The sequence below is a fragment of the Artemia franciscana genome, chromosome 6, assembly GCF_032884065.1.
Source record: "Artemia franciscana chromosome 6, ASM3288406v1, whole genome shotgun sequence".
Taxonomy (NCBI): domain Eukaryota; kingdom Metazoa; phylum Arthropoda; class Branchiopoda; order Anostraca; family Artemiidae; genus Artemia; species Artemia franciscana.
In genome coordinates, this window is record NC_088868.1 from 13,199,592 (window position 1) to 13,214,197 (window position 14,606).

The 14,606-nt window shown below is 36.5% G+C and overlaps 1 protein-coding gene across 3 annotated transcripts in view; it reads right to left on the reverse strand.

The window, feature by feature from the left end:
• The window catches only part of LOC136028074 (uncharacterized), a 295,077-nt gene that overhangs the window by 12,921 nt on the left and 267,550 nt on the right, over positions 1-14,606 (reverse strand). For all 3 annotated transcript variants that reach the window (XM_065705682.1, XM_065705681.1, XM_065705683.1), the window contains one exon: positions 5,969-6,076. In XM_065705682.1, the coding sequence (XP_065561754.1) occupies positions 5,969-6,076 (108 nt within the window). The remainder of the gene's footprint in view (positions 1-5,968; positions 6,077-14,606) is intronic.

The window sequence follows — 14,606 nt, forward strand, 5'->3', positions numbered from 1 at the left end:
TCCTCTCGCATCCAGCTTGAACATCCATCGAGATAAGTTTCCAAACTGTGTCTATAGCTCTAAAAAGAATCCGAATAATCTCTCACTCTCAGACTTTGGTAAAAATCTAATTCACTTATTTCAGACTCTAGTATACCACTTCTGACTCCAGTATATCACTTGTGAGCTGGTAATAGTGTATGTGTCTGACTGAATCTTGATAAATTGCTACTTCATACGTCTCTAACTCTAAAAAGAATCCAATTCACCTGTCTCTTTGTCAAACTTTGGTAAAAGCCTAATTCATCTATTTCAGACTCTAGTATACCACTTGTGAGCTGATAGTAGCGTCTGTGTTTGACAGAATCTTTATAAATTCTCACTCCATGTGTCTCTAGCTCTAAAAATAATCTGAATAATCTCTCTCTCAGACTTTAATAAAAACCAAATTCAGTTATTTCAGACTCTAGTATACCACTTGTGAGCTGGTAGTAGTGTACGTGTCTCACAGAATCATGATAAATTCCCACTTCATATGTCTCTAACTCTAGAAAAAATCCATTTTATCTCTCCCAGACCTTGGTAAAAATAAATTCACCTATTTGAGACTCTAGTATACAGCTTATGAGCTGGTTGTAGCGTCTCTCTCTGACTGAATCTCGATAAATTCTCACTTCATATACATCTGAGTCTAAAAAGAATCCGATTTATGTCTCTCTCACGAAGGTAAAAACCAAATTAACCCATTTCAGATTCTAGAATACAACTTGTGAGCTAGCCGAAGCGTCTGTATCTGACTGAATCTTGATAAATTCTCACTTCATGTCCCTAACTTTAAAAAGAATCCGATTTATCTCTCTCCGACGACGGTAAAAACAAAAATCACCTATTTCAGACTCTAGTATACCACTGGTAAGCTGGTAGTAGTGTCAGTGTTTGATTGAATCTTGGTAATTTCCCACCTCATACGTCTTTAACTCTAAAAACAATACGATTCGTCCCTCTACTACTTTGGTAAAAACCAAATTCTCTATTTCAGACTCAAGTATACCACTTGTGAGGTGATAATAGTGCCTGTGTTTGATTCGGTCTTGATAAATTCTTACGCCATATATTTCTAGCTCTAAAAAGAATTCAATTCGTCTCTCTCTCTCATACTTTAGTAAAAACCTAATTCATCTATTTCAGACTCTAGTATACTACATGTGAGCTAATAGTTATGTTTGTGTCTGACTGAATCTTGATAATTTTTCACTTGATATGTCCCTAATTGTAAAAAGAATCCCATTCATCACTCGCATACTTTGGTAAAAGCCTAATTCACCTTTTTCAGACTCTACTCTACCTCTTCTGAGCTGATAGCAGTGTCTGCATTCGACTGAATCTTGAAAATCTTTACTTCATATGTCTCTAACTCTATAAAGAATCCCGTTCTCCTCTGTCAGACTTTGTTAAAAACCTAGTTCATCTATTTCAGACTCTTGTTTACTACTTGTGAGCTGGTAGCAGAGTCCATGTTTGACTAAATCTTGATAATTCGCCAATTCTTATGTCTCTAACTCTAAAATATCTGATTCCTCGAACCTAGACTTCGGTAAAAACCTAATTCACCTCTTTCAGACTCTAGTATACCACTTCTGAGCTTATAGTATTTTCTGTGTTTGACTGAATCTTGATAAATTCCAATTTCATACGTCTCTAACTCTAAAAAGAATTCGATTCATCTCTCTTAGAATTTGGCAAAAACCTAATACACCTGTTTCAGACTCTAGTAAACCGCATGTGAGCTGGTATAGTTTCTAAGTTTGACTGAATCTTGAGGCATTTCCGCTTCAAATGTCTCTAACTCTAAACAGAATCCAATTAATCTCTTTCAAACTTTGGTAAAAACCACATTCATCTATTTCAAATTCTAATATATCACTTGTGAGCTGGCAGTAATGTCTGTATCTGATTGAATCTTGATAAAGTCTCACTTCTTATATCTCGATACCAATTTTGAGCGAATAGTTGTGTCTGTGTCTGTCTGAATCTTGAAAAATTTTCATTTCATATGTTTCCAACTCTAATACGAATCCTCTTCACCTTTCTCGGACTTTGGTAAAAAAAACCTAATTGACATAATTTAGACAATAATGTACAATTCGTGAGCTGATAGTAGTGTCCATGTTTGACTGAATCTTGATAACTTCCCGCATCCTATGTCTCTAACTAAAAAAATAATTCAATTCATCTCTCTTTGACTTTGGTAAAATTCTAATTCATCTATTTCAGACTTTAGTATACCACTTGTGAGCTTTTAGTAATGTCTGTTTCTGACTGAATCTTGATAAATTCCCACTTCATATGTTTCTAAAAAGAAACCATTTCATCTTTCTCAGACTTTGTTACAAACCTAATTAATTTATTTCAGAATCTAGTATGCCACTTGTGAGCTGGTAGTAGGGTCTTTGTCTAACTGAATCTTGATAAATTCTCACTTGGTATGTTTTAACTATAAGAGGAATCAAATTCATCTCTCTCAGACTTTGGTAAAATCCTGATTCACCTATTTCAGACTCTAGTATACCACTAGTGAGTTTGTATGAGTGGGTGTTTGCTTGCCTGTGTGGATTCTGAATAAATTCAGCTCATCCCAATAAGACTTCAATAAAACCCCGCTTAATCTATCTCTGATTCTAATATTTTCCCATATAAACCCACTAGTGATATCTATTTCTCTGAAAATTCCATTTCTTACATCTCCAACTTTTTAATAAACATCCTAAACGGTCGACTTACTAGCGTACTCTAAAAATAATGGAAACATAAAATTTCCAATTAAAAAGTAATGTATAAATATTTATTATGAAATAACGACATGTAGTACATCATCATAAAAATAAACACATAATTATTTTTTTAATAGGAAAAATCATGATTAACATATCTACATCATTTTTATTTCGTATTTCGAAAGTATGACAAGTGATTTTTTTTGGTTTTAAGTATATTTTGTCATTATAGGACATGAAAAAAATTGGAAAATTTCTATTTGAAAAAATTAAAGTTCAAAAGAATTAAGTAGAGAAATAAGGGGCAAAAAGTTGGGAGGGGACATTGGGGCCATTGGAAGTTGGGCGTGATTGACCAAAAGTTCCCTCTGTAAGAAGTTTTGATATAAGCACTTATTCCAATGAATGTGGTGATACAAGTGGTTGCATTATGTCTATGTTATAGATGCCGTTTTGTAAAGTTCAATACTATATGAAAATTTCTATTAATCCAATTTGAAATCAAATGAAACGATTCCCTTAAGTGCTCATTCCTCTGATTACGTCGATTCTACATTCCAAGGTTGAATACATGTTAAGCATGTTCTAACAGGAATATGTAGGTCATTCACCGGATCCGGTTGCCAGAAAAACCGGCTATGCTAATGAGGTATCTCTCTTTTAGTATGGTTATGTAAGTGAGTCAATGACCCAATTTATATAGGCAATCTTTAGTGGCTCAGGGTCTTACCGCTGGACCCACCCTTAGAATGGCTATTTCCCCAAGTCCTGGTTCTAAAAATGGACTGTCTCCATGAAAAGTTACGAGAGTAGGTCTTGATAGGGCTTTTTACTCTGACTTCTGATGTTTTGAAACAAATTTAATGAAAATACTAATTAAAACAAGTTTCTATGATAAGAATATGCTCCATGCAATCAGGGAGGCCTAATCCTAGTCAAAAAAGGGCTATATCAATGAAAAGTAAAAAAAGTATTCTTAATACGTCTTTTCACTCTAAATTCCGAGTTTTGCCAATAATTTTATAGAAAATACTAACTAAAACCCGTTTGTATGATTCAAATATGCACCACGCAAAAAAAGGACTGCTTCCATGAAAAGCTCAAGTACCTGTGCGCAAATAGACCATATAGCGCCAAAACCTATTTCCACTAATCGATTTCTTGATCACTCCTGAAACGTACACTGTTATCTGTCTAGTGTAAACAATATGTCTTGGACAAACCCCCTAAGAAGCAAATTCCTAGTCCTCGGTACCCAAGGAGCATATTTGTAGGATATTAAAGTTTATCATGTCTGGTATTCACATTTAAAATGAGCATCTTAATAATTCAAGGCAAATTTAAATAAAGCATCTTTTCCATCTGACATTTAACTAGGATAAGCCAAAGACGTAGAGTCTATAGTATAGACAAGCTGTAGTGCCCAAATAAGGGTGTAAACTCTGTAGCTGGATACCCATCACTACTCATAAATTATAGTAACCAGTACTTGTATCGACGCTAAGAAGTGTCTTCAAAAGACACTTTTTTACACACGTATAATTAGATATAAAAAACAGAAAAAATACACCTTTACTAACAATGGCATCTTGCCAATCGCAGAAGGAAGACCTTTAAACTTCATCCCTGGCAGAAAACGACGGTACCTGAGACCACAAAGCTGATAGAGCATGGCAAACAGAGAAGGCATACATCGTATACAATCGAATAGGCCTCTATGTTTACCGACCTGAAACCCTTTTGACATCAGCAGCCTTCCATAAACATATTACGAAAACAAGTTGGGGCAACATTATAAATAAAATGATGCATTAATTTGAATTTACAAAACAAACGAAGTTATGAAAATTTTAGAAATTTTGTCAGTTTTGGTGACCTTGAGGAGTGGCGCCCCTCGAGGAAATTATAGCCTAGTATACGACAGAGCACTTACACCGTATTGTGATTAATGGATGATTCTCCTGGGTTTGGTCTGTGAAATTTTGGTAAAAGTCGAGAAAAATATATTAAAAAAAAATCTAGGATAGAACCGTTTTAATTTTAATTTAATTTAAATTGAATTTCAAAAACTTAAGCTTCAGTTCTCATAATTTGTAAAAAAAAACTTCCGAGTTGTGAGGTTTGGGAAGCTTTTTACAGTATTTTTACTCGGCTAGAGCAACTATTAAAACATTGAAGGCAGCATAAATATTTTATTCTTCCAATTTAAAATTTTCACTTCTTGAGGGGGAGGAGGGGTAAGCAATATATTCCCAGTTTTCTTCAATATACTTTATTGGTTTTTATTTGCCTAGCACACTGGTTTCTGGCAAGTAATGATCCCATCAGCATGTGTGCACTTTCATGTTATCTGCATTATTGATTGCCTTAAGAACCGAAATTTGCAATCGGCATCCATTAGTTTTGATTCTATTTATTTATTTATTTTATTTTTCACCCACACGATACATGAGGTATATACGGTGGAGTAAGAATAAATATGAAAAAAGACAAAAAGAGAAACAAATACACACACAAAATCGACGAACAAAAACGGATAAGACGGTGGTGAAGAGATAGGCGCGCAGTAGCTGTACTGGAGAGTTTTATGTTAAGAATCTCCAACTTTAAAGCTATATCAGGAACTGAAAATTTTCTGATCGGAATCCGGTTCTTTGTCAAAGGTGGAAGATATAGAAGAAAAAACCACAATTTGGAAGCTGCTGCATCAACACAGATCAACAGAGGCTGACACGGGCACCAAAGATTCATCTTTAGCTTTACCGACAGTGTCGTACAGGTAGCAGTTTACATTTCTTAAAGTTGATGAAACATTCGCTGCATTCCAGGTTCAACCAAAAGTAACTAAAAGTTAGTCTTGTAGTAGGTGGAACCACAGAAAAGTAAGTGTGAATATACTTTTTTTATTAAAGATAATAAGAGAGCATCTTTAGTGAAGTAACAGTGAATCATTACCATTATTGCTATTAATATCAGTTTGAAACAAATTAAACGTATTATTAAACTACCCTATACAGAAAGAGTAATGATTACAATCGTAACTCATGAAGATTATGCCCTTACAGATCTAAACAGCCGGAAGTAAAAAGCCAGAAACGGTTCACAACTGTTCCCGGTGGATTTCACTTCAAATAACTTCTACTGTTAAAGTAAAGTTATTGCAGTTTGCAGCCTGAAATAAAGCCTTTATCAGGAAAAGATGAAAAGAAACTTACCGAATTGGAACCATTTTTCGATACCAGCATCTTTCCTTGCAGATGAGATAGCGTGCCGTAGAGCGTTTAAAACGGAAACAGATAGACATAATGGCGGTTCTCCAACAGCTAAGAAATAAAAATTTACTTTAATTCTTCCAGAAAATGAAAGTATTTAATTAGAAAATTTTTCTATTAATCTCACTGGCGTAACTAAGAGTATCTAAAGAGAGCTAATCAATCCCTAGGAACGTGTAAAAAAAAAATTGGAAAAATTTCTACTTGAAAACAAAAAAAAAATCAGATTACAACTAAAAGTAGTTAAACATCAGGGTAAAAAAAGATATTGATGTAAATTATCTAGTGGCAATAAATTTATTTCTAATATCTCAAAACGGCAACTTAGATCGTTGACATTTTCTTCCTTTTGAAACCATTTAAGTAAAATTTTTAATAGCTTCGATGATTTAAAAAAGCTTGCTAAAATTTTTTTTTAATATTGATAATATCTGACACAATATGCTACTAAGTAATCATACTATGTATATTATTGCCAAACTTAGATCTTAAAGTCTCCATCAAAGTACCCTGACGAACATTAACTGAGGTTAAAGGTCAGAGCTGTTCTGACGGTGTGGCGGTCGTGGGTCTCCACTCTGTCATATACTTTTTCTCCATCCTTATACCTAGACAGAAAATACTCCCTGCAAGGCCTCATAGAAAAGTTGGGTTGTACTATAGGCTTTGCGAAGTCTTCCAGAAGTTTGTGTAAGAAAAACCTTGACTGAGATCAGCATCACAGGTGACCTCGAGGAGGGAATACACCTCAGGGAAACTAAATCCTAGTTAATGACGATGTATTATATTTATTTTGAGGAAAAGATAATTATTCTGGGGTTCTTTTGTTATGTACAAGTAATGAGAAAGGGCCCAAATTGCAAAAACCTCCATTCAACTGAATGTCCCTGCAGCCTCTTGTTGTCCGATTGCAAGTCAGCTTAAGCGCTTTGCGTAGACCTGAGAAGGACTTGTTAGTCCCTGGAATGCACTTTTGAGTGTCTTTTATTTTTTAATGAGGCTCCAAAGGATTGTCGATGTCGAAAGTCAACTATCATATTTATTTTTGTCTAAAGAGTTTACGGTTTTATAATGAAAGAAAGGTAAAAATAGTTGATCTATGTTTTACGAGTGAACGATTAAGTTACCAAAATAGTATTTTTGATAGCCCTGGAATGGGTGAAGCAGTGGTCATAAGGAAAGACTAAAGAAAATCGAAACTTTACGTGAAGGAGTGAGTCTTTGAAAGGTTAACGGGGGTGGACGCGAATACTTAAATATGCTGCACTTCAGCGGGCTTGATACTACAATGAGTTGTCAGTAGCAGTAGTAGCATAGCTAATAAAGGTCCGAACCAGTAGCCTTTCTGGCCTCCCTTGAACCTGGGGCAATATCTTGATTGCTTTTTTTCAAGATCCTTCAAAATTTTTAAGTCAAATTTTGACAAAATTTTCATTTGTTAACGACAGTGTTTTCAATCGAAAATAGTTTAGGTACTTATCTGTTGTAGCCACCACACTCAAGTTCTTTTTCTGACAGAACCGGTTTCTGTCCGTAGTTTCTTTCATTTTAGCATGAGAAAGTGTATATCCACTACAATGTAGGTATGTTTTAATTAAATATTTTAGTTGGTATTTTGGTTAGATTAGAAAACAATTAAGTATAATGCGTTTTGGGGGAACTGGTTTCCATAATTCTCTGTTTTAGTTTCCAAATTTCGTAGCTAAAGTATTTTATTTTCATCAAGCTTGTGTATATTTCACTAATATTAACCTAACTTCACTTATTGAGTGTGGTGGCTATAATAGATAAGTACTATAGCTTATTTTTTGATTTATTGCTTAAATTATTTAACTATCACTAATTATTTACTCTAATCATCATCATTTAAGTGTTTCATTTTTAAATTTAGTTTTATCTTATTGATTAATTAAAATTTACTGATCATTTTCCTTTATTAACTGTGCCATCTACTTTATTGCAATATATACGAAATTTTTTCTCAATTAAAAAAAATGATTATAATCATTAGATTATATATTTAGAATCTTTCACCCCTAATATTTCTACGCCTGGGGCAAGTTCCCCCACTGTGCCTTCCCTAAAACCGCTTCTGGCCCACACAAATAAGAGCGGGATTACTACGTCTCTTAAACCCCCTTCTAAGGTTAGGTGACTGTGCTTTAATGAAACGAGAAACAATTTCTAAAAAACAAAATCCTCGATATAATAAGTTTTGAGACAATTACCCTAGTTTTGAAATTTTCAAAAAAATACCCTTTGTTTTCTTCCTCTCGAAAACATCTCTTTTAAATATAGAACAGCATCAAATTAGGTAATAAAAACTTTCAATTTAACCAATCTAAATACTTTTCACTAAACTATAGAAGACATGCCTTCGAGGGGTCTCAGAAGGACCATTTCAGAAGGAGGCATTTCTTCATTCATAGTAATTGCTGTTCATTTTCAGCCTGAGTTCGGCTTATCTTTTTTCTCAGGGGGGAGGGCAAAAGTAGACTTTGCCAACCCTTGCTGCACCATTACTACTGTGAATATAACCCAATTTTGCCCATCAATACTACCATTTTAGCTTGTTTTGCCTCCCCCTCTACCCCCCTTTCTAGATTCGGCCCTGTTTTCAGCTATAATCTAGCTTATGCTCGTTTCAACCTCCCCATAATTAACATGTTCCTTGATTTTGTGGCTGCATTCGACTCAGTAACCCGCGGAAACCTTTGGCGAATCATGGCGGAAGACGGTATGCTGGTTGAATTCGTGGAGCTGTTGAAAGCCTACTACGAGCATTGCAAATCGATCGTAAGAGTGCTGGGCGAAGAAACTGAGCCCTTCAGTGTGGAAAGCGGTGTGAAACAGGGGCGCATATTGTCCCATGTTTTGTTTAACCACTGCATGTACAGATTGGATTCTAGAAAGGGTACTCAAGTTTTGATGGTGTTGTTATGGGATTGGGCATTAATGAGTCTGACCTGGACTACGCGGATGACATCGACGCTTTTGCTGCTGATCCAGCAACTGCCCAAGCAATGTTGAATGAACTACCACATTTCTCTCAGCTACTGGGTATGAAGATCAACACTGCCAAAACTAAAGTCATGGATCTAAATGCACAGGCGGATTATCAGCTTATTCTTTACAGACAAGAATTGGAAAAAACTCGATAGCTTCACCTATCTTGGCTCAGTAATAGACCCTCGTGGAGGTTGTGAATTTACGTACAGAATAGAATCAACAAGCCCAGGCCAGCTTCTCACAACTCCGCCACCATTTATGGAACGGCGGGAGACCAGCATGAAGACAAAAATTCCCGTATATAAAGCGGCTGTTAGATATATCCTTTTTTATGCAGTCGAAACTTGGTCACTGAAGGTGCTTCATCTCCATATTTGGAATTCTTTGACCACCGCTGTCTACGAAAAATCCTAAAGATTCGATACTCCAAAAGAATCTCAAATGTTGATGTGCCCCACCACTGCTGTAAAATCGAAACCCACCGCCACGATTGTCAAACAGAGAAGACTGCGTTGGCTTGGTCATGTGCCTAGAAGACCCAATGACTGTATCATAAAGCAAGTGCTTCTAGCTGCCCCGTTGCCAGATTGGTGCAGACGGCCTGGTGGTCAATTGAAGAATAGGTGGGCAAAATACCAAAAACGACCGCAACCACATTGGTGGATTTCGAAAATTTGGCAGAAAGTGGGAGAGCTGCTGGCTCCGGTTTGCTGAAGAGTTGGCACAAGATCGCGAAAAATGGGAGTCTACGAATACCATACGAATCTTCTAGATGCCGGGTGAAGCGTCCTTGTCTGGTCCCGCTACAAGTACAAGTAAATACAAGTAAAATTTGCTCGTTTCAAGGTAAAACTTACGCTTTATGTTTGGCGGAAAAACTTTGCTTTTAAAGTTTTGTTTCTGCTTATTTCTTAATTTAAATATTATTTGTAAATGTTTTATATAGAAACTTTTTTTTTAAGCTTTATTGTCCGGAACATTCGAAATGGTTACAGCTCCACATGTACAACTGTTTCTAAGTTACAAAATCACAGTTGGTGGGTAATACAGAGTTCTCAGGAAAACTTCTTTAAATTTTCATATTTAACCTTATGAATTTTCAAAAATTAGCACATATTCCATTAAGCTTAGATTTATATCAGTAACAACGTTCCCAGGATTTTCCTCTGTTCTTACTAAAATCTTGCTTAAGACTAATAGAGCTATTCTTTTAAATGCAACATGGATTTTGATCAAAAATAAAATTATAGCGTCATTTTAATCCAGGAATAGGACTATTCATATGAAATAGAAAAAAATATAAAACTCTAATAATGTTTCCCATTTGGCTTCCCACCCCACAAAATACCATTCAACCTCACAATGACCCGAAATCTTTCCATGTGATTCTCCTTCAAAATAAAAAATTTGTAACAATAAGATATTTCAAAACTTTGTTCGAACTGGCTGACAAGTGCTAAGCAGCTGCTAACTGCTAAGTTGGCAGTGACTGAGCCTCAAATGGAACTAAATCTGTGTTTTAGATAACTACATAATGTATTTTGCTTTACAACCATCGCATTGCAATTTTAAACTCATATTTAAAACTAGCTGTTGGGGTGGCTCTTCGCGCCACCCTAACACCTAGTTGGTGGGGGCGCTTCGCGCCCCTCCCCCAAGCCCTTCCCGCCGGCGTAAGTCGTTACACGCAATATTAATTACGCGTCATTGTAGTTGTGTCCCTATGTCCCACCTGTGAATATAGATAGATATATCTATCTATATATATACAAATAAGTTCTCTGTCTGTGTGTCTGTCAGGTGACGTCATGTTTCTGTGTCGACTGACGTCATGAAGTTAGTTGTCGTCATTTTTGCTATGACGGTGACGTCATTAAAGATATTTAAGACATATATGTTCACGTAGAAATATATTAATGTTTAAGTTTATAATGACTGATGAACTTACAATGGCAAAAGCCGATGAAGATGCTCAAAGAGTCTATTCCAAAAAACTTGCTGCTGATAGAGAAAGTCAGAAAAGAAAGCGTGCCGAGGAATCAAAAGAACAGCAAGGAAACAGGCTTGAGGCTGATAGAGAAAGAGAGAACAGAAAGCGTGCCGAGGAACTACCAGAGCAACGCGAAAGCAGACTTGCTGCTAAAAGAGAAAGTGAAAAAAGAAGGCGTGCCGAGGAATCACAAAAACAGCAAGAAATCAGGCTTGCTGCTGATAGAGAAAGTAAGAAAAGAAAGCGTGCCGAGGAATCACAAGAACAGCAAGAAATCAGGCTTGCTGCTGATAGAGAAAGTAAGAAAAGAAAGCGTGCCGAGGAATCAGAGCAACCTGAAAGTTATCGCCTGGCATTCAGGTACAGCCCAGTCGATGATTATAGCTTGAGTAGATGTGTTCAAATCGGGACAATGTCTAAAATTTGTCCCTATTGCAAGGCCTTGAAATTCAATGGTGAAACAATGGGAATGTGTTGCGCCTCAGGAAAAGTTAAACTTCCTCTATTGGCTGCACCACCAGAGCCATTGAAGACTTTCCTTACTGGAACTACGTCAGAATCTAAGCGTTTTTTGTCACAAATCAGAAAATACAACTCATGTTTCCAAATGATGTCGTTTGGAGCCCAAATCGAAGATCCAGATCAATTTATGTCTACTTTCAAAGTAAAAGGGCAAATTTATCATAGAGCAGGGTCCCTTCTACCATTCTCAGGCGAGAATCATAAATTTTTACAATTGTGATAGAAATTCTGAATTGAATGCACGTTGCGAAATTTCTCCCAACGTTGAAAGGACAATCGTTTCCCAATTGCAACATCTTTTCCACGAAAATAATAATTTAGTGAAGTGTTTGGGTCAGTTCGATGCTGGATGTACTCAGTGGAATGGCAAAAACGAGGTTTGTCACACGCACATATACTAATCTGGCTACATAAAAAAATTACTTCGAACGAAATTGATGATGTGATTTCCGCTAAAATACCTGATAAAAATGTCGATAAGGAGTTACATGATATTATTGTAAAAAATATGATACATGGACCTTGCGGTGCACTGAACGAAAATTCACCATGCATGGCCAAAGGAAGGTGCACAAAGCAATATCCTCGACTTTTAGTATCTAACACAATTACTGGCAATGATGGTTACCCACAATATAGAAGAAGATCTACTGAAGATGGCGGTAAAACAGCAATAATAAAGAAGCGTAACGAAACCACCATCGAAGTAGATAACCAGTGGGTTGATCCATATTCCCCATTATTATCAAAAACATTTAATGCACACATAAACGTTGAATACTGTAACTTCGTAAAGGCAATCAAATACATATGTAAATACGTCAACAAAGGCAGTGACATGGCAGTTTTTGGCTTGCAGCCCGAAATCAAAGATTTCGACGAAATCGTACAATATCAGGCTGAAAGATACATAAGCAGTAATGAAGCTGTTTGGCGAATTCTTTCATTTCCGATACATGAACGTAGTCCAGCTGTTGTTCACTTAGCGGTACATTTACAGAATGGTCAACGTGTTTATTTCTCGGAAACCAACGTGCAACAAAGAGCCCTGAATCCACCGGATACAAAATTAACAGCTTTTTTTTCGCTTTGCAAAAATGATTCTTTTGTAAAAAAACTGCTGTATACTGAAGTGCCTTCGTATTGCACGTGGAATACTAAAAATAAAGTATTTGAACGTCGAAGACAGGGTAATTCAGTCGACGGCCAACCTACCATCTTCAAAGATACCACGATAGGAAGACTCTACACCGTTCACCCCTATCAACATGAATGCTTCTTTCTACGCCTGCTTTTGGTGAATGTACCCGGTCCGACATCCTTTGAGTATTTGAGAACTGTAAACGGTACTATACATGACACTTACCGTAGTGCATGCCAAGCTCTGAATTTATTGGAGAATGACCAACACTGGGATAACTGCATCAATGACGCGTGCGAAACGTCAACCCCAAGTCAAATTCGTGCATTGTTTGGCATCATTTTAACAACTTGCTCTCCATCAGCTCCTACAGAGTTATGGGAAAAATATAAGTCAAAAATGTCCGAAGATATACTTCATCGAAAACAGTTAGAGACGTCAGATATGACTTTTGATTTTACATCAGAAATCTATAACTACACTTTAGTTATTATAGAAGATTTGTGCGTACGTATGGCAAACAAACCTCTTCAGGATTTGGGAATGCCTTGACCTAACCGTATCGCTGCTGTTTCGACATGTGCAGAATTTGATCGTGAACAAAGTTACAGTACGAGTGATCTATTGTCGTATGTACAAAATAGCATTTCCAAGTTAACGTCGGAACAAAAAGACATTTATGATACGATAATGCATTGTGTCGATAACAACGCTGGAGAAATTTTCTTTTTGGATGCGCCAGGAGGTACTGGTAAAACGTTTGTGATAAAACTGATTCTGGCATCAATTCGATCAAAAAATGATATAGCGTTGGCAATTGCGTCGTCCGGAATAGCCGCAACATTGCTGCCTGGTGGAAGAACTGCTCATTCCGCTTTGAAATTGCCTCTGAATTTGCATTCTACAGATACTCCCACGTGCAATATTTCCAAATCATCTGGGATGGGTAAAGTATTGCAGCAATGTAAACTTATTATTTGGGATGAGTGCACAATGGCACACAAAAAATCGCTCGAGGCTCTGGATCAATGCTTGAAAGATTTGAGAGGGAAGTCGAAACCCTTTGGCAGCACATTAATATTGCTTGCGGGAGATTTCAGGCAAACATTACCTATAATACCTAGATCAACTCCTGCAGACGAAATGAATGCTTGCCTGAAAAATTCTAATTTATGGGCACACGTAAAAATATTAAAATTAACTACAAATATGCGTGTCCGATTGCAAAACGATGACTCTGGTCAAACATTTTCAGATCAATTGCTGGCAATTGGAAACGGAAAGCTCCCAGTAGACTCAATTTCAGGACGTATACAACTACCTGCTGATTTCTGTAATTTAGTGACGTCCAAAAATGAATTGATTGAAAAAGTATTTCCGAATATTCTAAAAAATTATAAAAATAATAAATGGCTAAGTGAAAGAGCGATTCTCGCACCAAAAATATAGACGTCCACGAAATCAACAATATTGTTTTGACCAAGATTCGAGATCAGGCAGTCCTTTACAAGTCAGTCGACACAGTTTTGGAACCAAATGAAGCGGTTAATTATCCATCTGAATTTTTAAATTCCATAGATCTTTCAGGGTTTCCACCACACGTGCTACAACTAAAAATAGGCGTACCAATAATACTTTTAAGAAATATCAACCCACCAAAGCTTTGCAATGGCACGCGACTTGCCGTAAAAAAAAACAATGGAAAACCTAATAGAGGCCACAATCTTGACAGGGCCTTTTGAGGGTGAGGCTGTTCTTATTCCTCGCATTCCCATGATTCCAACGGATCTGCCTTTTCAATTTAAAAGATTGCAATTCCCAATTCGATTAGCATTTGCAATCACCATTAAAAAAGCTCAAGGTCAATCATTAGAAAAATGTGGTATAGATCTTAATACTGATTGTTTTTCCCATGGACA